Source organism: Cladophialophora immunda (assembly GCF_000835495.1).
Source record: "Cladophialophora immunda strain CBS 83496 unplaced genomic scaffold supercont1.1, whole genome shotgun sequence".
NCBI classification, from domain to species: Eukaryota; Fungi; Ascomycota; class Eurotiomycetes; order Chaetothyriales; family Herpotrichiellaceae; genus Cladophialophora; species Cladophialophora immunda.
In genome coordinates, this window is record NW_015622541.1 from 4,694,581 (window position 1) to 4,718,429 (window position 23,849).

The window sequence follows — 23,849 nt, forward strand, 5'->3', positions numbered from 1 at the left end:
TACTTCGAGCTTCTCAATCCTCAACATCTGTCCACTGACAAGCCTCCATCTGGGTATCGCTAGAATGTCACACTTTGCATCAGAGGGTCTTGACGCCATGCGGGTTTTCCCGCTCCCACCTGGGCCCTCATCCTGGCTCGCCTTCGTCCCTAGCCGCTATGGGAATGTCGAGAGTCTTAGTTATGCTGCCGATTGTGTCGTCGAGGGACTGAAACGGAACCTTGACCCAACCAGAGCAACCAATGAGAGTGCCTCCGTAGCTCGATTATATGTGAGGGCACTGAGAAGCCTACAAGCAGCACTGATAGAGGTAGAAGAGTCGAGGACAACTGAGACTCTCTGTGCCGCCGCATTGCTAGGCACCTACGAGGTAAGTATGAGATTATGCTATCAGCAGAGAATATGAATTCGTTCAACTGACACGTTAACCAAGCTTCTCGATACTGGCAGGAGCTGCGGATGGATGCAGCATGCCAGAGGCGTGGCCAAACTCATTGAACATCGGGGCCCAGTTTCGTTCAACGATGCCTTCGACAAAGCGATCCTCTTAGCACACGTCGGCCCCCTTGTGAGTGATAGTGACCCGTAAAGGATTGGAAATCGGATTAGAAATCACTGACTTGGGTTGATCAGGTAACTCAAGCCCTCATGAACGGAACCCAATGTTTTTTGGCTGAGGAACACTGGAGAAGAGCCCTTTTCTCTTCGATTCAAACCTCTAGACTCTTCGATGGGAGAATCGGCTTCGCGATTTCGCTCTGGGCCAACGTTGTGTCACTTCCAGACTTATTCAACCTGACGGAAGATGTGATCCGTTCAGAACATCCCATCCCAGAATCCACTGTTGCTGCGCTTATAGATTATGCACTTATTTTCCGCCAGGACCTTTCAAACTGGTACCAGAAGTATAGTGCAGCGATTGGCCTTTGCGATGAGCTAAAGGTACATGGTACCTTCGACTATCTCGACTGTCGACCGTGTTCAAAAGTTCTACAGCATGTCCAGCTACATGGAACATATGTTTCGTGCACCATGCTGGCATCCAGGCTCATCTATGCCCTCGCCCCAGCAAGATTTCAGCATTTTGAGGCACAATGCCAGAATTTGGCACAGCAAGTGGCACAGCGCCGGGAGCAGGCTGGAAAAGGGAACCACTCACTTCCTTATGGTCTCTTTATAACGCAGACTTGGTGGATCGCAAAAGCGACAATAGACACAAAAGTAGATTGGGTGGAGGGCCTTGTGGATGAACACATGCTTGAAAGCTCAAAGTTCGAAATCTGGACAGAGGCTCTGGGGAGGAAGTCATGGCGCAATGCGACACATAATGTAGAGGACAGGGATTGATGGCAAGAAAGAAGGTCTCTGTTGCTGGGACCTTGGTGCAAGTTGGCGCACGTCCGTGAGGATTCGTGTGACATTCCTGTTGAAGACAAGGACCAGGAACCACTCTTTGCGCCTTGCGTCCGATGATCCCTTTATTGGCTAGGAATGGGCTGTAACCAGGCTTCTAGCGGTGATACACTGTAGTGGGCCTGAACTTCCAATACGTCCCAATTCATCCTTGTAACTCTAGCATACTACCACCACTGCAAGGCACGAAGTTGCCATTCACCCATTTGCTGTCCGGTCCTGCCAACCAGCTCACGACACCCGCCACATCATCTACTTCAGCGATGCGTCTTTCCGCAGTTGCCCTTGCATACAACGCTTCCGTCCATTCTTTGGGCAGTCCTGCCATGCCCATCCGCAGGGCGTCAGTGTTTGTGGGGCCCACGGCGACGCTGTTTATGGTGATCCCCGTGCCACGGGGATACTTCGCCGCAAGGGCTCGCGTGATTGCATCCGATGCTGCCTTTGTCGCGCCCAAAATTACCAAGGGGTCGGCCTAGAGTTTAGGAATCCCAACACACAGGTTAGTTCCAAAACAAAACATTCAGAGCTGGGGAGTGGCAGACTTGACTCTGTACTCAGTCGATCCTAACCAGGGCAGTTGCAGGTGAAGACACCAAGGTAAACTCACATTCGGTCGCCTGCTGGCGACGCTGGAGATGGTGATGATCCTTCCTCCCCGTGGCATATGTGGAATCGCCGCGAGCGATAGCTGAAATGGACTCCACACGTTTGCGGTCATGAATCGATCGAAAGCCTCCTTGGTATGTGTCTCCATGTTCTGCAAAGTGTGCATGTCGGACAAGGCTGCGTTGGACACAACAATGTCGATGCGGTCCACCGCAAGAGAGCCGAGGGCTTGTTTGATGACATCCTGTCCAAAGGTTTCCGAGGTGACGTCCGCTTTGATGAGTGCCGTCTTGACGTCGGAGGAAATCTCTGCGATGGACGAGAGCACCTTTTTCGCCGCGTCAATGTTGCCCAGGTAAGTGATGGCGATGTGAGAACAGCCCCTTCGCGCAAAGTCGATGGCTATGGCTGCGCCGATCCCCCTAGACGCTCCGGTGACGATTGCCACACGGCCGGCGAGAGGCGCTGGGATGCTGGAGATCATGGTTGCTGTGCGAGGAGACCCCGAGACCAGAATTCAGAAGGCTAGTATCAGAGTTGCTTCTGTATGATGAACTCCGAATCGTTGACGCCTCCATGTGTACTTCTTATATACCCCTTGGGTCTGTATCGCTTGCTGATATTCATGTCACAGTCCCTTGCTGGATGAACCTTCTACCCTAGTCCAGAGCCCTTCTAATGGAACTGCCTCCGTCTGCGAGCCCAACGCCATCCATGTAATCCTTCCATGAATAGTCGACAATTGTATTACACTTGACAAGGGGCTCGACCTTCCACTGGCCCCTGCGTAGCCTCTTTGTAGTTTAGGAGAACCTTGTCCGAAAGCAGTTGTACGAGTGTGCAAAACCAGGGTACCGATTGCCTTATATGGCAGGCACAAAAAGCCTTCGTCTCCACTATTAACCCCGGAGTCGATCCGCAGTCTCCCATTTCTCTCACTATCATTCAGAGCGGAGCTCTCCGGCTTAACGCCTCAGTATCCTTTGTTTGGCCAAAGCTCAAAGGATGTTGTATTCAAAACTAATACCACGGCCCCTTAGAACCCCAATTTGGACCAATTGGCAAGCACCTTCCGTTTGATCTCCTCGGGAAACCCACGGTCAAAATCACCCACCTCCCAATTTGGCCCCGTAGTATATTCGACCGGCAAGAGACAGTTGGACACAATCTTCGTGGCGACGTCCGGAGGACCCTGGCCTTGAGACTGGTAGGGCACCAAGGGGAATCCGAGGGTGTTGTGGAAGTAGAAATCGTCCACCCCTGGCCTACATCTGGTGGCATACGCCCACATGACGTCCTTGAAGTTGTAGATGTCGATGTCGTCTGACACGACCAAAATGTGGTGCTCAAACATGCCGGTTTTGTCGGAGAAAACGGTATCCCCGATACGATTGCACAGCTCTTTCGGATTGGTCTTCATGGTGCGAAGTCGTTCGCCATCAATCTGCACCACCGCCCAAAGTGTCTGGGTTTCACAAGGCGTGAAAACCTCTTTGACGGGGAGGCCCGCCTCTTGTAGTCGTTGGCGGATCACAGCGCCGCAGAATGCTCCCGCGAGTGTATGCTACAAAGTGTTCGTGAGCTTTGATACTTCTGTGATTTAGATGGAGAAGAATGGGCTCTTACCGTCTCACCAACAGGTCTGCCTGGTACACATATAGGAAGGATTGCATCGTTCCTGTATGTCACGGCCTTGACCGTGAACAAAGGCATTTGTTTGGGAGGTTCGATGAAGGTGTAACCGTGGATTTCGCCAAAAGGTCCCTCTGGGCCCCTCTCCTTAACAGACATGGTTCCCTCCATCACAATCTCCGAGTTGGCAGGGACGTATAGGTCGTTTGTCTCGCATTTCACCACTTCCACAGGGACACCACTCATTGCGCCGACAAAATCAGCTTCAGATACCCCCTCAGGGACCCCGATGCCAGACGCTAAGATCGCCGCAGGGGGGACTCCAAACGCCATTGCCCAGGGGACATCCTCGCCCTTCTTCTGCCACTGAGCAAAGATGCGTCCGATGTGCTGAGGCGGCATGACAAGGCCGCTGAGACGCGTTTTGTCATGAACCATAGCTCGGGAGATGGACCAGTTTGTCCATTTCTGGTCTGGTGTCTGCAGAACGTGCATCCCGTACGTCTGCAGATACTTGCCGCCGTCAAACCTGTGCATTTGCGGCACAGGCATCTTGTTGAGGTCAATGTCGTCGCCGAACAGCTTGTTCTCTTTACAGGGGCCGTCGGCAACACGGAAGGGTGGAATTGGCTTCAGCTTGTTGGCGCCGAGAATCTTGTCGAAGATCTCTGACATGGTCGCCGTCGGTTCCAGACCAACGTGTCTCGCCAGTCGGGCAAACTGTTCCGTTTTCTCCTTCCGGAGCGAAGCAGGAGCACCCAATACCCTGAAAAGTCCATCACGAGCACCCTTCACATTATGGAAAAGCGGCGCTTTGTCGCAAGTCTCCAGGGCGCGACGAGTAATTGCCGATAGCTCGAGATTAGGGTCCACCTCCTCATACACATCTGCAAGGTCACCGTCTTCACGGAGTGCCTTGACAAAACTTCGAAAGTTCAAGTGTGGTGCCGTGTTGGAGGAGCTATATCTTCGCAGGCCTCCCAAACCGTAGAGCCTCTCAAATCTCACTGAGGTGGCCAGTCTCATTCGAGGCTGCTGCGCTGTGAGGATTGCAGGCATTGTGTGAGGAGGACAGTGTAAGAGAGGGGAGAAGACAGAGCACAGAAGAGGAAGAGCAGTCGCCCAGGGCAGGCTTAAAGCACGCGTCACCAGGGATTCGGGCCATAGCTTTTATGAAGTTCTAAGGTCAATAGGTTTCTCATAGCTGCATGTGGATCATCCGCTCACCGAGCCCCTGAGACGTGTGTGTAAGGCATGGGCAGAAATCATGCGGCTGGCCCCATAAGAGTGGCTGTCAGCTCTTCTCGCATTTCGGACTGTTTACTGATCCTTAGTCCAACAACTGTTCGCCAACGCGCAGATCATCGACCTGAGAAGATGAAAATCGATTCGGTCTCAACGGCTATGCGGCAATCTAAGCAAAAAGGAATGGAGCGAGCCCCGAGAGGTGGTGGGTACACAATGTCTATGTCATGGGTTAAAATGCTGTTTCCAAATTTCTGGACATATCTCCTTTGATGTCCCAATGGAACCTACTCTGTAAGTTCTATTCTCCTTAAAGCTCTTTCGGCGAAACATAAAATGATTCTCAACACTACGGTTACAAGAACAACAGGGCCGTTTTGCGCAAAGACACGACGCTTCTTTCCTAGATTGGTTCTCAATAATCATGGTTCATGTCTTTTACCGCCGATATCTGAACAGGCACGCGGCCTTTCGTCCGGTCCAACACTTTTGCACGACAAACAAACCCAAGGTCTGCAGACCAGAAAGCGCAGAATCATTGTGGGCATGACAGGTGCCACGGGCTCAGTCATAGGAGCCCGGGTCCTCGAAGCCCTTCGCAAGCTGGATGTCGAAACACACTTGATCATGAGCAAGTGGGCTGAAGCAACCCTCAAGTACGAAACAAACCAATATACTCCCTCAGACATACGAGCACTGGCAACGCACAATTACGCCATCAAAGACGTGTCGGCCCCGATCTCAAGCGGTTCCTTCGCGACAGACGGCATGGTGATCGTTCCGTGCAGCATGAAGACTTTGGCGGCGGTTCGAATCGGGTACGCAGATGATCTTATTTCTCGGGCCGCAGATGTCGTCCTGAAGGAACGACGACGCCTCGTGCTTGTTGTCCGCGAAACGCCCTTGAGCACCATTCATCTGGAGAACATGACAAGTCTGAGCCGCAGTGGGGCGGTTATATTTCCACCAGTTCCCGCTTTCTATACAAAACCCGAGACGATTGATGATATCGTGGACCAGACTGTGGGAAGAATCCTGGATATGTTCCACTTGGACACCTCCGGCTTTGAGAGATGGGGCGGTATGAAATGGAAGTGATGGCTATGATCTGCGGCGGGATGGGTACCCCGAGTTCCATTCCTAGAGTAAATGTATGCCCTGCCAACTAACCGAAAGGCTACAGACTAATCGTTGCAAATGTGGTAGAAGATGACACAGCAAGCTTCGGATAAATGAAGTAATTGTTGAGCGGAAAGGTCTGAGGAGTCTTTATGTTTCTTTTTATGGCATCTTCGCAGCTCGGTCCCGGGGGCAAACGGTATCGTAATGTCATACTGTTTGTCTGACAGTTGCAATTAGCAGGGAACACCAAATCTACCAGAAAGGGCAGGTTAGGCGCAAGCCGACAACTAAGCTGTGCGATAACAGCAGCCAATAAAGATGCCTACTCACAGGGTGGACTTTTCCTGTTGCGGACTAGTGGAAGACAGATAACGGAGCCTCCCGAGTGTCCCAGATTCAGCATCCTCAAGTGCCTGGTGCATCAGAGGGATCCCACATCTATTCCAGCTTTTGATCTCTGAGACGCGCTATCAGGCTTGCCTGGCAGCAAATGCTATGGCTCTCAACGGAAATGGACAGGCTACTTTCACAATCCCAACCGTTGACCTGACAGCCTACCTCAATGACCCAGATTCTTCCGAGGCCGAGACCATCGTGACACAAATTCGCACTGCTTGCACAACAAGTGGCTTCTTCCAGATTACTGGACACGGTGTCTCAGAATCGCTTCAAAGTCGGGTGTTTTCTGCAGCGAAGGCGTTGTTTGATCTGCCAGACGACGAGAAGCATAAGCTCAGTGGGAAACCTGGGCGAGGGTTCGAGATCATCGGAGCCCAGACGCTGGAGGATGGCAAGAAGCCCGACCTGAAAGAAGTACGGTGGTCCTTAGTTGACCTCGCAGAAAGCAAGTCGCAAGCTAACACTTTATGAGGGATACTATGTTGGTCGCGAGATCCCCGGCAACAAGCCGCCATTCAGACCCTTTCAGGAAGCAAACATCTGGCCAGATCAAATCCCGGAATCAGAATTCAAACAGCCCTTGCTTGAATACCATCGAGCCGTGTCTGACCTGTCATTCCTGCTCATGAGAATCTTGGCTCGGGGTTTGGACAATTTCGATACAACCGTGTTTGAAGGCTTCTGTCGGGATCCAATTGCCGCAATCCGGCTGCTGCATTACCCTCCGCACCCCAATTCCGATGATTCAGCATTGGTCGGCGCCGGTGCACATACAGACTTTGGAGCCATCACCCTCTTACTCCAAGATGGGCATTCCGGTCTGCAGGTTCTGAACCAGTTTACCGGGGACTGGATCGATGTGCCACCTCAACAACATGCATATGTGGTGAATGTCGGAGACATGCTCGAAGCCTGGACGAGTGGCGCATACAAAAGCAACATACATCGAGTCATCAACACTTCCGGCACTGACCGATATTCGATACCTTTCTTCCTGGACGGCAATGCAGACTGTATCATCAAGCCCCTGGATGGTTCCGAGGGCAAGGCATTCACGGTTGAAGAGCATATGCTGTCCAGATACGCTGCCAGCTACAAGTAGTGGGGGAAAGGAAACAATCCAGCCCTTAGCCACGTTGCACAAATGGTGGCTTTCTAAACCCTTTGGCCGATCTCCTTGCGGTTTCCTGCACTTCGCATAGCCTTCTCGACGAGTAGAGGCGCTGTTCGTTCGATCAGGTCGCAACTGTCCAAAATGAAGCACTCCATATATTGACTAAACAGCCTTGATGTCAACCCAAGATCGAGGTCGCGTAGCCTGCGGGTGGCCTTGCGGATGTTCTTCGGCAAATAATGAAGGCTTTCCACCCCCCGACCGTCTGCGAAGCGTACACCACCAGCAATACCAGCGGCGCATAACCTATCTTCAGCCGCACTGCACGATGACGTATCTTCAGCCTGATTTCAAAAGTTCCCGACACCTCAAAGCAGACACTCAGATCGCCATTTTCACCACAAAGGCAGGCCACATGGGTGGATAGACGAGCCCGCAGGCATCCAGCTCGTCCGGGGTCGTTGCAAAGAGCTCTCCTTGCCCTTGTTGCGATTTGCCACAAGAATAGTATTTTTTATCAGGCTGAGATTTAGCATGCATGTGGCTTGCATCTAGACCCTGTTCGATTGGGCGAGTTTCACCATGCGGTTTGTCAGATAGCCTCCCTTGTGCAGGAACCATCCTTGTCGAGGAACCCTTTGCTATCCACTAGGGACGGGCCTAGGGTGTGAGCTTCCCCTCCCTAGAGACAGTCCTTCCACAGCCTTAAAACACCTACGTTCGCTCCTCGGCCCAGTCCTTCACGCTCCCAGCCTTTTTCCATGACTCTGCGAAGACTGTAAAACGACGTCCGTTGAACGGCCACTGTGAACAAAATGGATGGTTCCTGGCAACGCTCGTCCAGACCGGAGCTGCGTCCTGATCCCGCCTCTTATCCCTCGACATATTCGCGCGAGGCCTCCCCTTATTCCAATATCGGCAGCCAATCGCACTTGAACCTTTTGAACAACAGTGCCAATCCACCGGCCGACCCACCAATTGTCTTTCTGTCTGGAAATAATGATCTGGTCGAGGACCAGGCCAGTCCGCCACTGCATCCTTCAGGTGGACTATGCACTTCCCCGCTCGCCTTTGAGGATCCTCGCTAATTTTCGGATGGGGACAGTCACTTTGACTGCCGTCTCAGACGTCAGTAGAAGAAAATTGGCACCCTTGGACTTCTGGCCGCCGATTTTGAAATGGTATTCAACGATATTTTTGACAATCTTGTATCTCGGCACAGCCGGCGCGATTGTGGCACTCTGGCTCGCAGCTGGAACCAATGGCCAATACCACTTGTCGAGCGAAAATGTTCGCATGATATCGCGGTACTTTCCCTCGGCGTTGGGCACCCTCAACGTCATTCTGTTCCGTCAACTTGTTCGTGAATATATTCGGATGAAACCTTTCGTGGAGATGGCGGACCAAGGCGAGGAAGAGAGCTCCGGAAAGCCGCCCAGCAAAGGTGTCAGTGGGGCGTTCTTTCCATGGCAGGATATCACCATTACTCGAGGCATGACTTCGATCATCTCCCTATTTTGTCAACTAATGGTTGGGTTCATCGTCAGTTTGAAGGTTGCACTGCTAGCCAGCGGTCCCGCCACGCTCGAACACACCGGCCAGGAAGCCACAGCAGGTTGGACTCTGACACTCCGAGTGTGGCCGGCTTTCTTCCTCATCATCGGACATGTCATAATGGCTGCTTACGTGCTTTGGGTTGCTCACCTCAACCGCGGAAAGTCGACTGGCCTCAGATGGGACCCTGTTACCATTGCCGACTACTGTGCCCTGTTTGCACACTGTAACGTTGCGGAGTACTTCTCAGCGCTTGAGTTGCTCCACAACCGCAAAGCAAAGCAAGTCTTGTCGACAAACCATCTGTTTCGACTGGGTTACTGGGAAAAGCCCATTCCTGGATCGCCCAATAGAAGTCATTTGGTATACGGCATTGGCACGACTTGGACCGCAGCAGGTATTTGCACGAATCTGAATTTGTGGATAGGTGCTCACCGACTAGCAGATCGTACATCAACATCATTTGAACCTAGCTGGTACGACCGATTGATCGGAAATAAAAAGGGCCCAACCCCGGTAGACGATTGTAATAAGTACAGGAGTGACGACGAGCGTTTACCTTGCAACCAAGGAACGTGGCCAGAATGCGAACACTATCCCTACCGCCATAGCCCTGGTTGCGGAAAGGGCTGGGTCGTTTTGTCTGTAGCCCTGGCCTGGGCAGGACTCGCCGTTGCCGTCTACGGACTTATCAATGGCATAGTTTTCAATGGGTTTCGCCTGAAGAAGGACTGGAGCATCCCATCAGACATGTCGGTTACTGCTGGGAATCACACATTCAACCTGCCACCTATCGACCCGACAGACCCAGAATCAAAGCTTATTGTGTATGCGTTATTGTTCCGCTCAGCGCCAGTCTATGTGGCCGGCGTGTTCACAGCCACAATTATTGAGTGGGTGGACGTCAACATGCGATTCATGCAACCGTTTATCAACATGTTTGGCAAACCGGGGGATGCAGCGGATACCGTCCTCCTCGCGTACATCACCACGTCCCCTTTCCAGGTACCTATCACGGCGATCGAGAAGGGCCATTACAAAGTCGCGGCCTTCTCAATCTTGAACACCCTCTCACCGTTGTTCCCGATCTTCATTGGTGGCCTCCTCCAGCTCGAGGATGACGACCAAATGGTCCTGTTCAACTTTTCTCTGTCAGCCTATATCGGTATCATGGTGTTTCTAAGTGCATGGAGCGTCGCATTGCCATTCGCATTCCCCATTCAGAAGAGGCTTCTCCCGCGCCAATTCTACAGTATGGCGGATTTAATGGCAATGTGCCACAAGTCCTACTTTCTGCAACGGCGTTATCTTGACTTTGCGGACAAGAGGCGCACCCCGTCAAAGGACATCATGGAGGCTCGCATCCTTATGTCAGGGGACAGATTCTTGTTTGGTCACTACACGGACGACGAGGATAGAAAGCACATTGGGTTCGACATCCACAGCACTGTGGACTACAACTCCGGCGACGTGGACGAGACACACCTCGTGGTCGCTGTCACGCCTGCGGGTGAAATAGACAAGCTCACCAGCCAAACGATCAAAACCATGACAAACCTCTTTCGCAATACCGGCAGAGTCCAGAACAGCGGCAAAGGGTTCGTTGCATGGGTACGGCGAATGCTGCGAAGCCAGCCAGGAAGCCCGGCAGAGAGGGAAATGAGCTTCCTAGCTCCTCGGGGATCCGCCACTGGCTCACATCTCGAGGGGCAGCAGGAGGCGCGGCAGCGACCTGTTGTGGCGTTCGCCGCCGAACTGGGTTGACTAGACGACGGCTTGACAACTCTATAAACGGACACAAGATCAGTTGGCGGATTCCTGGTCAAAAATTCGCCTGCGGGCGGCACCAGGAGGATCCGGCAACACCTTATAGTGCTCGCTAGACCTAATACCGTTTGGCAATTATTTTGCGATTCTCAAGGCTGTCGTCTCCGTCAAGGCGCTTCCCAAACGGCGTGGGCTCAAGTATGCTAGTCTCCAGTCCCCCGTTGGATGGATCGATATTCTAAGGCCAGCAACCAGGTTCGGATGTATACACAACTTCTACATCGCTAAGTAACCGCTACCGGGATTAGCGCATATCAGATCTGCTGTACAGGGAAGAAAAGTCTGTGAAAGCAAGATCAGCCGCTGGTGCTTGGTAGTATGGTATCGCCATGTATTCCATCGGCAACGGCCACAGGTGCTTGTTCGGAGGGCATATGGTGCCCTATGATCCTGGATTACGGAGCAGATACTCGCAGCCTTGCAAAACGCTGCCCAAGCGGATATGAATTGGTGTCCTTCCTTCCGTGGCAGGTTCTGCCCTCTACAACGACTATATATGTACCATACCTTCACTGACCCAAAGAAGTGTTGAAGGCTTCCTAAACTGAGAAGCTGCTTTCTCTCACATTCTCACCTTCATCCATCATTGATGCCCGGCGCCAGCTGGTCATATATGTGATTTACTCATCCACTCGTGGTGAGTCCGCTCACTGGTATCGGGTTCTCGGGCCGAGGTATCTGCGCCGAGTTTCGAGGCAGACCAGCCAATGCTTCGCTGGTCGATTCTTCCAATAACGTGTGTCAGAGTCAGGATAGACCGGCGTGCGGGGTTCGAGAGTAAGCGAGTGAGCAGACCTCGGTCCTCGTGTTTGGTGGAGGGTTGATATCTGATTAGAGTTATAATACAGGGAAAGTCTGCTACAGCGTCCTACTGTCCGTCATCTTTGTCAAATTCGACCACCATTCATCCCGACGTCCACACTGCTGCTCCTTACCACTGCAAGCTATAGAATCTGTACACCATGGCCGGCAACGCTTACGTTCTGGGGGTTGGCATGAGCGCCTTCCTCAAGCCTCGGCGACAGCGCGCCTTCACTGAGCTCGCCTTCGAAGCCGGCGTCAAGGCCATGCTAGACGCCCATGTGACGTACGACGACGTCGAGGCCGGCGTCGGGTGCTTCTGCACGCTGCCCTCGTGCAGTGGACAACTGTGCTTCTATCAATTTGGCATGTCGGATATCCCCATCTACAACACAAACAACGCCTGTGCCACGGGCTCGACCGGGCTCCATATGGCGCGGAACTTTGTCAAGGGCGGCCTGTACGACTGTGTCCTGGTCATCGGATTCGAGCAGATGAAGCCCGGTGCTCTTGGAGGCGGCACTTCCGACCTTCCCACACCCCAAACCCTCAGCCTGAAGTTGATGAGCCAGACCAGAGGAGATACCAAGGCGCCGAAGAACCCGCAGATGTTCGGCAACGCCGGCAGAGAGTACATGGAGAAGTGAGTGACCGTGATACTACGCCCTGGCGAGCCTACTAGTAGTCTATGTGTATGATACATATACTGACTTGTCACCCTTTCTCAGGTACGGCGCCTCTGCTGAAGACTTTGGAGAGATCGCCCGGATCTCGCACGAACACTCGTCGCGCAACCCCTACGCACAGTTCCGAGACGTCTACACGCTCAAGCAAATCATGGACTCACCCATGATCCATTACCCGATAACCAAGCTGCAGTGCTCGCCAACCTCAGACGGAGCCGCCGCCGCCGTGGTCGTGTCGCAGAGATTCCTCGACAGCCGACCAGAGCTCAAATCACACGCAATCCTCATCGCCGGACAGGCCCTCAAAACCGACACCCCAAATCTCTACTCTGGCAGCGCCATGGAGCTGGTCGGCTTCAGCACCGCAGGACGCGCAGCCAAGGCAGCGTATGCCGACGCCGGCATTGGACCCAAGGACGTCACAGTTTGCGAGCTGCACGACTGCTTCTCCACCAACGAGCTGATCACCCTGGAAGGCCTGGGCTTCTGCGACGAGGGCAAGGCCCACCTGATGGTGCGGAACGGAGACATCACGTACGGTGGCAAGGGCCCGATCATCAACCCGTCCGGAGGCCTGATCTCCAAGGGACACCCTCTGGGCGCCACGGGTCTGGCACAGTGCGCCGAATTGACCTGGCAACTGCGCGGATGGGCCAACAACGGCCGCCTGGTCAAGAACACCAAGTACGCCCTGCAACACAACCTGGGCCTCGGAGGCGCCTGTGTAGTCACCGTGTACACCCGAGCCGATGGCAAAGTCAACACTGACCGCGCCGTCCCTGCCGAGGAAATTGCCCGGCTCAGCGGCCTGGGCTACAACCCTGCCGTCGAGGCCAAATGGGTAACGCCAGCGCAGGCGAAGCAGGTCCGGAGCAAGAAAGCCGGGTGTGACTATGCGCTGGGGGAGACCTTCAGCAAGCTCGAGAATGTCAGACTGTAGGCAGAAAATTCTTGGTATGCAATCTAGGAAAAATAAAGCGAATCCATTAAAATAACGAACTTGAACGGCCCTTTTTGAGATGTCTCGTTCTCTTGCAGCCCGTGAAGTTTATACATATGTATACAGCACAAGGACTGTATGCATCTGGCTCCTATATTTTCGAGCTCACATTAGACGTCGCCTGCTGCGCATTTCGAGAGGGCAGATTTGGATAGCCCGCCCCCGCCCCTGCGGCCCTGATGCGCCAGGCTCCGCCGTCAACGTCGATAGTGGCGCCGTTGACGAAGCTTCCCGTGTCGGCGAACAAGAATATGGTGGCGTCCGAGATGTCCTTGATAAGCCCCAGCCGCTGCACGGGGACACTCCGCACGAGTTCGTCTCTCAGGGCTGGATCGGTCAGGCGCTTGGCGCCCTCGGTCTCGTCGATCAGGCCTGGCGCGATCACGTTGGAGGTGACTCCCCGGGGCCCGTATTCGAGCGAGATGCAATCCGAGAGGGCGTTGACGCCGGCCTTGGCCGCGCAGACGTGCGCCTGGGCGATTCGAGCGCACTGGTAGTTTGTCGAGCTGACGAAGATGATCCGCCCGCCCGTCAGGCTCGGGGAGTCTGGACATTCCCAAGGAGAGTAGTTAGTGGCAAGGTTCTGCAGAAACTCGAGGTCCTTCCGCTGTTTTTGTTCTTGCTTTCCTGACACTCACCTGGATCATTGCTCGCTCTGGCCCGTTCGGCGGAAGCGGCGAGGTGCGGCAGCGTCAACTTAGCCGTTATAAAAGAGCCCACCAGGTCGATGTCGACCACAGCTTTGAACGCGTTCGCCGACAGATCGTCAATGGTCGAGATGAAATTGCCTGCTGCCCCGGCTCTGCGGCGTAGTCAGACCCAGCCAGCTCCTGACACTGCTAAATAAAACAGGCAATTGAAACTTACATGACAAAATCAATGCCCCCGAGGCGTTGCACGCAAGTCTCGACCGCCCCCTTCACGCTTTCATGGTTCCTCACATCCACCCCTCCCAGACCCAGCACGGTGCTTCCAGGCCGCACGAGCGCAATGTCTGCCGCGACCTTTTTGGCTTTGTCGTGATTCCGCCCGACGATGCAGGCGTTGGCGCCCAGTGCGACGAGAGCTCGCACTTGGCCTGAGCAGATGGTCCCGGATCCGCCGGTGCAGAACACCACCTTGTTATCTGCTCTTCATGATCAGCTCAGAATTGAAGCTGAAGGCACAGATAAGGAGGCCCCTGAGGTCGGAAAGAGAAGACTCGAGTGCAGACTGAAGACAAGATGGAAAGGACGCACCGAATAATCCGAGTCTCCACGAGGTGCTGGCGAATTTCCTAAGGGAGGAAGCCATTGTGTGCAATCTGCCTTTGAGATTCCGAACCGTCTTTCATACTCCTGTAGCTGCTGCTGCTGCTCCAGAAATCGTGAGGTTTAAGTCATTGCGGCGAGGCAGACTTTGGGATCTAGTCGCTGCACTGTCACTGAGAACGCAACGTTGCGGTCATATGTGCCGAGGCACTAGAAAGCGGGAATATCTCAGGGCGGCGTTTTCGAAAGTATAACGGCGATTCGGCACTCCAAATATTGCCCATGTATGGTCCTTCCTCTAAGAGAACTCCTAACGCCTACACGCATTGGTACAAATCATGTCCATCTACCATACCTTTACTGCGATGAAATCGCCGAAGCCGCCCGCTCCTGACGAATAAATCCCCTGAAAACCATCAGAAACGGATCAGACTGGGTCAAACTAGACCGACTGCAGCCTAGCACGGGCCTGCCCGATCAGGAAATTGTGCACCAGATTCGGTCATGGCCCAGTCTCAGCCCGGATATCCAGCTCAGTTCCAGCCCGGTCAGGCGGTGATGGGCAGGTGGAACCAGATTGAATCAATGTGGGATCGGTCCAAACCCGGTCTCGAAGTACTGTCCAGGTCTTCAGAAGTTCAGAGGAAGCTTGTAAAGCCGAAACTAGACTAGTGGATCCGTCGCGGTCTGTCGACTTTCCGCTTTCGGCGAAAATCGTGAGGTGTTTCACGGCTTCCATTAACGTCTCTCCCGTGGTAATATGCTGATTACCCACAAGTTGCTTACTCCCGTACCATGTGTCTCCTGCTTGAAGTCGCCATAAGTGCAGGCCTGGACCGTAAAACGCAATAGTAGAATTATTTACTACCCGTGCATTTGAATCCCCGTCGCCACTAACAAACTCGCTTTTTGATTGAATTTGGTTCACGTTGGTCCTGGCTGAACCGCCTACTTTCTAAGTTATCCCTTGATGATTCAAACCAGTTGAGGATACCCGGCAAGAATCCGATCTCAATCTGTAAAGGCTATCTAGATCAACGACTCGAGTTTGGTTGGTTCGCTTTGGCATCCATTCTACGTAGACAGAAGTTCAAGTTGTGACCGCTCGATGGATAGATCCTCAAGAGCTCTAAGTTGTTTCCCCACGTTGGGTTGGGTTTGGTGTAGACCGACCCGGGATCGGCGTCCGCCACTGTCGATGTAGCATCGTAGACGCCTAGGAGGTTCTTGTGGATGCGGCATCATCGTCTTGATGGTGTGCCTGGTGTTGACAACAGTCACGGGAACGTTCCCTCTGCCTCTGCATGGGTGTCTCGCCATTGCTGGGCAACCCTATGTCCTCTTTGTTCTAGTTGATACGATTCAGTATCGCCAGGGCTACTATGTAGTCAGGCTTGATACAATACATATTATGTGGTAAGTACTAGTATTTTGTCTTCAAACGTACTACTAGAAGCACTAAGTACTGATTAGGAGCACCACAGAAGCCTCGAACCGACTTCTAAGAATACCTGGTAACTTTTGTGACTCAATCTTTCCTGGTCCGATCTCCGGATCCAACACCAAGTGCATGCATGCATGCCCTCCGGTCCCAACATCACGAGACAAGTATTTGCCTGATTATCAGATGTATAGGTTGTCGTCGTCGTCCCAGAACCAGGACGGGTTTGCCTCCATATATCCCAGTAAAAGTTCTTGTTCTTCCTCGTACCGTCCCTCCATCTCGCAGTCTTTCTGGATATCTATGCGTTTGCATGCATTGCAAGGGCGATCCGGAACACCCACCACGGGAAAAGACCACTGGGAGCAAGTGATCGAGTCGCGATTGTGCGAGAGCAGACTCCTGGCTCTTAGAGAGCTGGAAACATCCCTAGGCCACAGCCCGTTTTTGGATCTGGGCCCTTTGTCGCAATAGCGTTCTCGCCGAAGTAGGATCCAGGCTACGAATCGGTCGCTATAATGGTCGGACATGCGACACATGAGACTGTCGGGCAAATCATAATTGGCCCACCATCTCTGTCCCATCAGATAGTCATATTCAGAACACCACTCGACGAATCTCGCGAGACGAAGGTTTGCGGCACAGGGGCCATCCATGTCATCGAGAAGATAATCTAGCCAGAGGTGGAATTTATCCTCTTCGGCGCCAATCGTCAAGTCGTCAAAGTAGAAGTCGCGATCGCGGTACAAGCCGAATGGTGTCCGTTTCCTGCTCAGTCGGTCGACTTCTTCCATCAAGTCAGCGACCTCTTCCGGGCAGTCTTGGTCTTCACCTGGGAATTGAAAAGTAAGTGAGGCAGCGCCCCGAACGCGGAGGAAGGCTGTCATGATGATTTCGACATCAGAATGAATCCCATCCAAGTCTATCGGCGCCGTTTGTGTTTCGGGGTCCCAGTCCTCGTAGCTAGGAACACTGTGGTTCCAGATCCGTTGCCCCAGAGAAGAAGGGTGGATGGATGTCCATCTCTTTCCCTCTTCCCCCAAGAATTGGACAATCATTGGCGGGAGCTTGAAGGTCTTGCGCCCTTTCGGAATTTCAATGTCCGCCTCCGTTGTAGGTTCCTCTGTGGTCTTCCACCTGGGCAGTAAAGCAGCCATCAGCCCCGTGGTCTGCTTCCAAGCCTGAACAAGTTGTCCTGGATTGTCAGGGTCGGGGGCGTCGATGAGGATCTCGATCTTCCGAAACTGATCCACCGGCATCTTTTCGACAATGCTGGAGTAGTCGGGATGTGGAGAGGCTGCGTACACTTGGTGGAAGCCATGCCCGAGTACATCCACCACAGGCCAAGTTGCGGATGGATCGATGCTGAAGGAGAGGACAAATTTTTCGTGAAGTAGAGGGTAGAACTGAGTATAGTGCTGTTTGTTGACATACAAGAGGCTGACAGAGCCCTTCTTGATGCACTCGGTGAAAATTTGGATCCGGATCTCCCAGGGCATGATGCTTTCCCACGGCCTGAGTGGTGGAGTCGAAGCAGATTGTGAGTCGGACGCCATCGCATGAGCTGGTAACCAGTAGTGGGAAAAATAGGGGACACTATTAATCGTAGGATCGTTGTAAATGACCTTCCAAAGGCTGTTGGCCATGTTTATTAAAGAGCGTTGTCTTGCAGCATAAATACTGGAGGGAGAAGAGGTGAGGTCCTCATGGTGGAGCAGGGAAAGGAGAGGACCTGTCAAAAGTCACGTGATGCTCCTGCTTCTCGTCGGGTGGGGTCGGTCCTACTATTGTGTTGGTACACTTGATAACATCAGAGTCTGACAACGTATCAGTCCGCCATACAATGGCATTCATTAGTATTCCTTAGCTGAAAGCGAATGTGCAAAACCTTTTTGACCATGGCGACTCCTCTGGTAACGGTCACAAAGCACAGCTGCTTCAGCCTATGGTGGAACCATGACCAACGATTTTCTTGGGGCGCGTGGCACCGCGATGGAAGCGCCGAATTGTTAAGCCATCAGTCTACGCTCACGACAGTCCAACGTCCAGGATGTCCGGGACAAGGAGACGGATCTCTCACTAAAAAGGCAAAGATTACAACAGGCCAGGCAATGCTAGTGAGCAGGGAGACTTTGGTGGTGAGGCACGCATCGAAAATTTACATTTCCCCGAGACCGAGGAGCTCATTCTGCAGTATAAGTACTCATTCAACAGCTTCTCCATCTCTCTCAGTCCGACTGTTGGCCGCCTCGGCCGCCTTTCTGGCATTCTTCTTGCCCTTTCCCTTTCCCTTCCCCTTTCCCTTCCCCTTTCCCTTCCCCTTTCCCTTCCCCTTTCCCTTCCCCTTTCCCTTCCCCTTTCCCTTTTCCTTTCCCTTTCCTTTCCCTTCTCCTCCCCCATCTTCCTCTCCCTGCCTTTCTCCATTCCCCTCTCCCTTTCTTATATAGTCGTTCAACCTCTTCTCAAACTCGTTAAGGGCGAGCCTGGCTTTCCCTGGCGCCGACGAGGCTAACTCTGTCAAGCTCGCATATACCGTGTGGATTTCGTCATGCGTGAGCGGGTCATTGTCAACAGGTTTCTTTCCTGCGGAACCGACCACGCCCTGCCGCTGACGCTTTGCCTTATGTTCGTCGTTGTCATCCTGAAACTCGGCCTTTCTTTTGAGAGGTTCACCGTCTTGGGGATCCGAACGGGCCTCGAGCCGACGTCCGCGAGCAAGACCTTTGACAAGTGGTTCTTCCGGCCGTCGAAAATCTCCTGCAGCAAAGGCCTCTGGCCACAGGTCCTTGGGGGCCGTTTTAAAGTCTAGCGGAACAGGATCGTGCACCGTTTGACGCTTGCCTTTCGAGTCTGATCCCGCCGCATCACGCCTCCTCTTGTCCTCCACGTCCACCAAGAATTTGTCTTTGTAGAATTCCATGACGGCGGTCCATTTGTCGCTGTCTCGCTGCTGGTCTTTGGGAAGGATTGTCTTCAAATCCTTAATGTCTTGGGAGACCTTCAGCGCCATCCCGATCGTATCCATGTTGGCCTTGAAGGTGTCCAGGCCGGCGTGGAAAGCAAGGTTGCGACTGGTGTACTTCTGGAGAGCAAACCACGCGATGTCTTGGTCAATCTGGGGATTGATGCGGCGAGCTTCTTCCATCATCTTGAACAATGCATTGTCCTACAATCCCTTGTCTTTCGAATCCGGTTCCATCTTCTCCACGGCCGCCACAACATCAACGACTTGAGATTGTCCACGCTTCCATTGTCTGCCTGTTTCAGTTTTTAACAAGGCATTTGCTAGGCACCCAGCATAATCTCCTAACCGCGCAAAGACTTTCATCTCCGCCAGTTCCTGCTTGGCTGCGGCGAGCTCCGAGACCACAGAGTCGTGCACCTGGGCTGTCGTCGTCGCCAAAATGCGGCGTAAGCGGACCGCTTCCGCGCGGGACAGGGTAATGTTGTCGGTGCCCTCCTCGATCTTATCGTCTAGCGTCTGCATCAGCATGGCTTGATCGGAGGCCGCGGTGGGCTGGAAGCTTGGTGACGAGGGCGCGGAGGGGAGGACGTCGCGAAGAGAGTCAAAATGTAGAGTGTTGTGAGCATCGTCGAAGTGAGCCATGTTGATCGAGACGGGCACCCAAGGGACTTTGACTACACGATAGAGAAAAAAAACCAGCGAGCATCCCAGGAAGGTACTTCACTGCGCGAGAGAGGAAGAGAACAGCGTCCATCAGAGAGTCAGCGATGGTTTATATGTATATTTGTATCGTTTGTGTAAAGACTTTGGTGCTAACCGAAAGTAGAAACCAAATGTCTGGCACCGAGTGCTGTCGCCCCGGTACGCGCCTCTATTCCTCTGGTCGGGTCCACTCAGTGTCAGCGATGTTGTGAGTTTCAATTGCCACATCCGTGGGTACACCGTGTTCAAAGACACGCACGCGTCCGAGGAGAATGGGCCCACAAAACGACGAGAATATCCACGCCATATTCAAGAAAGATAGCATGGAGGTATTGAAGATGCTAACTAGCAAGACACGAGTGATCTCGCCAGAGATGGCCGGCGTATAGCAAGTGACTGAGGACTCTGCCGATGGTGTTGTAGAAGAAGAACTGTTAGCATACTCTCCCTGGCCTGATGTCTTCGGCGCCACGAAGCCATGAGCAGCTGTGCTTGGTGAGCGAATCTTGGCTGCTTTCCCAAATAGACAACGATCCTTTGCCGGTGCTGGCAGTTGGTACTTTTCCCCTGACCGTACAAATACATCTGACAGACAGCGATTATCGAGCCTATATGTGCCGTTATGCTTCATACTAAGCCATGGCATGGGATCGGTACTCTTCCCCCTCGATATGTGTGGCCTATCGTTGTGGGCAGAGTAGCTGTCCAAGGCAAACTGGAGCCCAAAGAATTTGTAGCTCGAGCAGCCTCGCCGCCCACCTCTGGCCTCTACCTAGACCATCTGGCGCCCTTTGGTTTCAACCACCTCGATCTGTTCCAGTGCCACGCCCTCGGTCTTCTCCACGAGCCCCCGGCCGTCCAGCGTCATGTGCAACACGACCTCCTCGCCGAACAGCGCACCCATTTCCTCGACGGGCCTCCCGCGCGTTTCGGGGACAAAGAGGTAGACGACGACCTCGCAGACGATGCAAAGGGCCATGAAGATCAGGTACATTCGCCAGGTTCTGCACACGGACAAAGACCGGGTCAGCTAGCTGGATGTCAAAATGGTCCCGTACCACGCCAACTCAGTTGACGGGTGGATGTGTGTATCGGAGCCTTTTTTTGGGGGGGGGGGGGTTCTTTTAGAACTTACATGTTCCGAAACGCCAGCGGCCCGGGCGTGGAAAAGGTGATGAAGCCGACGAAATAGGCAAACATGCTCAAGCCGATGCCCTTTGCGCGAATCGTGGTGGGGAAGATCTCGGAGCACCAGACGAACGAGGGCGCATCGATGAACTGGAACAGGATAATGAAGAGGAAAATGCAGGCCACCGCGGCACCGTTTCCTGCCTCGTCCGTCTTCCCGAGATATTGTCGCTGGAGGAGAGCTTCGATCAGGAGATTGATGGCCAGGGCGGGGAAGCCGATCACTAAGGTTGGAAGACAGGTTTAGATTATCGAACTGGACGTATCGATCGAACTGACGCGTCCAAGATACACGAGTTGGGAGATAAGGGAAATGGTATGGGGCACTCACTGAAAAGTCTCCTCCGTCCGAATTTGTCCATGGTGAAACAAGCCACGAAAGCGGCTATCGTACCGACAATGGAGTAAATACCTGGTTTGAAATTGTTAGACGTTGTCAACTGGGTCGTCATCATGTTCCTCCGGAGTCATGATGGCTCACCATAAACGAGTAATGGCATGACGCCCTTGAGGCCCAACGTCCCAAATATGCGGACCAAGTAGTTTGCAATGCCATTGACCTAGGCACGGCAAGATCAGCTCAGCAAAAGAACACCACACATAACGCTTGACAACTTACGCCAGTTGCCTGAGACGCGAACCTAACACACATGTCAGTTCCTGGTACACAATATCTACTCGCTCCAAACAAAACCCGCATGACGGGACTGAAACAACGTACATGATGAAGAGCACGAGAAGTGAGCGCTTCCGCCAGCTCGGCTTCGTAAACATGCGGACATAGCCCGATTTCTGCTCCTTATCCTTTTCCACCTGCGCGCGAATCTGGATGAATTCCGCCTGAGCACTAGAATTCTCCGGATCTTTGGGGTCGCGATGAAGACGTTGGATGACCTGGAGCGCCTCTTCATGACGGCCTATCCAGCACAGGTACCGGGGAGATTCTTATGCTCGCGTCAAGCTATGCTACGCGGAGAAGTAGGGGCGAAAACTGACCTGGCACGAAATATATCCCGACCAGGAGACCCAGCGGACCGACGCAGGCGAGAGCAAGAGGTAGACGCCATTGCAACGTCTCGTTCTTTGCGAAGTAGGTTGCCACCGAAACCCAAGCGACACTGATACAGGTCAACGGTGCGTGACACGCAGAGGAAGGAAAGCGTACGCCACATATCCGATCCCGAATCCCATGACTGTCATTCCGGACATGAGTCCACGGCAGTGCGGCGGGGATACCTCAGTGAGGTATAACGGGACCAGGCAGATCAACATGCCGAGTCCAAACCCGTGCAGGATTCTGATTGTGACGAGCATCGCCAGGTATGGAGAGCCTGCAGTCCAGCCAGCGCCGATCAATGAGAACAAGGCAGACGCTGCGAGGGCCTTCTTGCGTCCAATCCAGTCTGCCAGCCAGCCTTGGAAGATGGAGCCAAAGGCAGCCCCGGCCGCGAAGAGGGCGTTGACGGCACCCAAGACGCTGGAAGATATGTTGGTCAGGAAATTGTCTTTCGAGAAGGGTAGTCGTGCTCACTTTGCAGTATACTTGCTCGTAGCTGTCGTTTCTGTCAGCATCATCCCCAATCCTCAAACCCTCTCCGATACTCACGATCGAGGTTGAAGTCCTTGTAGAAGCCGGGTTGGCCGATGCTGGTGATGAACACCCCGAAACCAAACCCATACCCAAAAGTGCCAATGGCAACGATCATGCCGATGATGATGTTGTACAGGGTAAGTCTCGCCATTTCGTACTGCGACCAGTGCGTTTAGAGGACAAAGCTCGACAGAGAAGTCTTTGAGTCTCTCCATGGCGAGACTTCGTTCAGTCATTCTAATACCTCCTCCATACGGCTGAAATAAGCGTACAATAACCGGACTCCGAGGCTGCTTCAACTGCTTCAACTAGTGTGGTCTCGAGCCCTTGACCTCCCGGGATAGGTGGTGGAATGCTGCTGGTATCCGGAGGTGCCCCGTGGGGAACCTAGATTGTCGTTTTGACACAAAGCTTGACGTGCCCAAGCAGAGAATGGAGATGTCGCAGTGGAATCATTGTTCCACCGGGTGTTGGCAATGGAAAGAGTCACCTTTTCGATGAATACCCGGGTATCCAGCGTTGATGAAGCATTCAAAAGGATCCATATTCTGACAAAACTAGGTGGCGTCAACTAAGGCCGTTAGCGGTCTCTTAGTAACGGTTCTTCATCCTATTGGGCACAGAGACCAAGTGAGGCTGGGACAAGAAATAGCCCAGACAAGGTGCCATGCTACTGGAACAAATATCCCCATTTCGACGAAAATTCAGCACCTATCGCCCAAGACTCTGGATCCCAAGTCGGGCGGTGGACGCCACGCCGGAGAACAAGACTGGCCATCCCAAACAAGTCTCTCACAAACTCGTCCAAATCAATCAGCCCACCAAGTAGAATCATGTTGTCTCGCAGCCGAGGGAAGGGGAACCGATCAATCCAGCGTCGATGGGGCACAGCCAGCTGCAGCGGCGATGGCCGCAGAGATTCCGGGAGGGATAGATATTCCGGAGGTGACTTTACTTCCTGGTCAGAGCCTTCGCAGATTGTGCCTTGCATCATGCCATGCTGACCTAGAGCGGAATAGATGGCCCAGGCCGGCCACGAGAGGAAACAATGGTCTGCGGACATTCCGTGGAGGGATTGTTGCATCAAAGAAGGACTCGTTAGACACAAGGTTGTACGGGCAAGCTCGAGGGCGTGCGTCCGTGTCGATGGAGTGTGCACTAGCTCTTGGCCGGGGACTTTCTGATTAACAGAATCTATCTGTCGTGCAGCACTAGTTGGGCTATGATGAGAGGACGAGCTGGTGTTGCTGACGGCTCCGGTCACTTTAACCACGTGGGAGACTTGAGAGAGAAGACGTTGTCCTGATGGC

The 23,849-nt window shown here is 53.2% G+C and overlaps 5 protein-coding genes across 5 annotated transcripts; 3 read left to right on the forward strand and 2 right to left on the reverse strand.

Annotated features, from left to right (window-relative positions):
* Positions 1–6,516: 6,516 nt before the first annotated feature.
* Positions 6,517–7,523, forward strand: PV07_01373 (uncharacterized protein; the record flags this gene model as incomplete). Its single annotated transcript, XM_016387887.1, has 2 exons — positions 6,517–6,834; positions 6,893–7,523. The coding sequence occupies 2 exons, from the start codon at positions 6,517–6,519 to the stop codon at positions 7,520–7,522; spliced, it is 948 nt and encodes a 315-aa protein (XP_016254815.1). The 3' UTR covers position 7,523.
* Positions 7,524–8,294: 771 nt separating this feature from the next.
* Positions 8,295–11,162, forward strand: PV07_01374 (uncharacterized protein). The gene is made up of 3 exons (XM_016387888.1): positions 8,295–8,578; positions 8,640–9,485; positions 9,534–11,162. Exons 1-3 carry the CDS (start codon positions 8,350–8,352, stop codon positions 10,850–10,852), a joined length of 2,394 nt encoding a protein of 797 aa, XP_016254816.1. The 5' UTR covers positions 8,295–8,349; the 3' UTR covers positions 10,853–11,162.
* Positions 11,163–11,877: 715 nt separating this feature from the next.
* Positions 11,878–13,383, forward strand: PV07_01375 (uncharacterized protein; the record flags this gene model as incomplete). Its single annotated transcript, XM_016387889.1, has 2 exons — positions 11,878–12,359; positions 12,445–13,383. The coding sequence occupies 2 exons, from the start codon at positions 11,878–11,880 to the stop codon at positions 13,340–13,342; spliced, it is 1,380 nt and encodes a 459-aa protein (XP_016254817.1). The 3' UTR covers positions 13,343–13,383.
* Positions 13,384–16,087: 2,704 nt separating this feature from the next.
* On the reverse strand, positions 16,088–17,760 carry PV07_01376 (uncharacterized protein). The gene has a single exon (XM_016387890.1). It carries the CDS (start codon positions 17,737–17,739, stop codon positions 16,276–16,278), a length of 1,464 nt encoding a protein of 487 aa, XP_016254818.1. The 5' UTR covers positions 17,740–17,760; the 3' UTR covers positions 16,088–16,275.
* A 1,499-nt stretch (positions 17,761–19,259) lies between these two features.
* Positions 19,260–19,700, reverse strand: PV07_01377 (uncharacterized protein; the record flags this gene model as incomplete). Its single annotated transcript, XM_016387891.1, has 1 exon — positions 19,260–19,700. One exon carries the CDS (start codon positions 19,698–19,700, stop codon positions 19,260–19,262), a length of 441 nt encoding a protein of 146 aa, XP_016254819.1.
* Between the last annotated feature and the right edge of the window lie 4,149 nt (positions 19,701–23,849).

What these genes read in the sequence shown, in the direction of transcription:
- PV07_01374 (XM_016387888.1), top strand. Translation starts at nt 8,350, where the DNA reads ATGGATGGTTCCTGGCAACGCTCGTCCAGACCGGAGCTGCGTCCTGAT. An exon ending in TCCGCCACTGCATCCTTCAG is followed by an intron (nt 8,579 to 8,639) that starts GTGGACTATGCA and finishes GGATGGGGACAG; the next exon opens with TCACTTTGACTGCCGTCTCA. An exon ending in CACGACTTGGACCGCAGCAG is followed by an intron (nt 9,486 to 9,533) that starts GTATTTGCACGA and finishes ACCGACTAGCAG; the next exon opens with ATCGTACATCAACATCATTT.
- PV07_01376 (XM_016387890.1), bottom strand. Translation starts at nt 17,739, where the DNA reads ATGGCCAACAGCCTTTGGAAGGTCATTTACAACGATCCTACGATTAAT.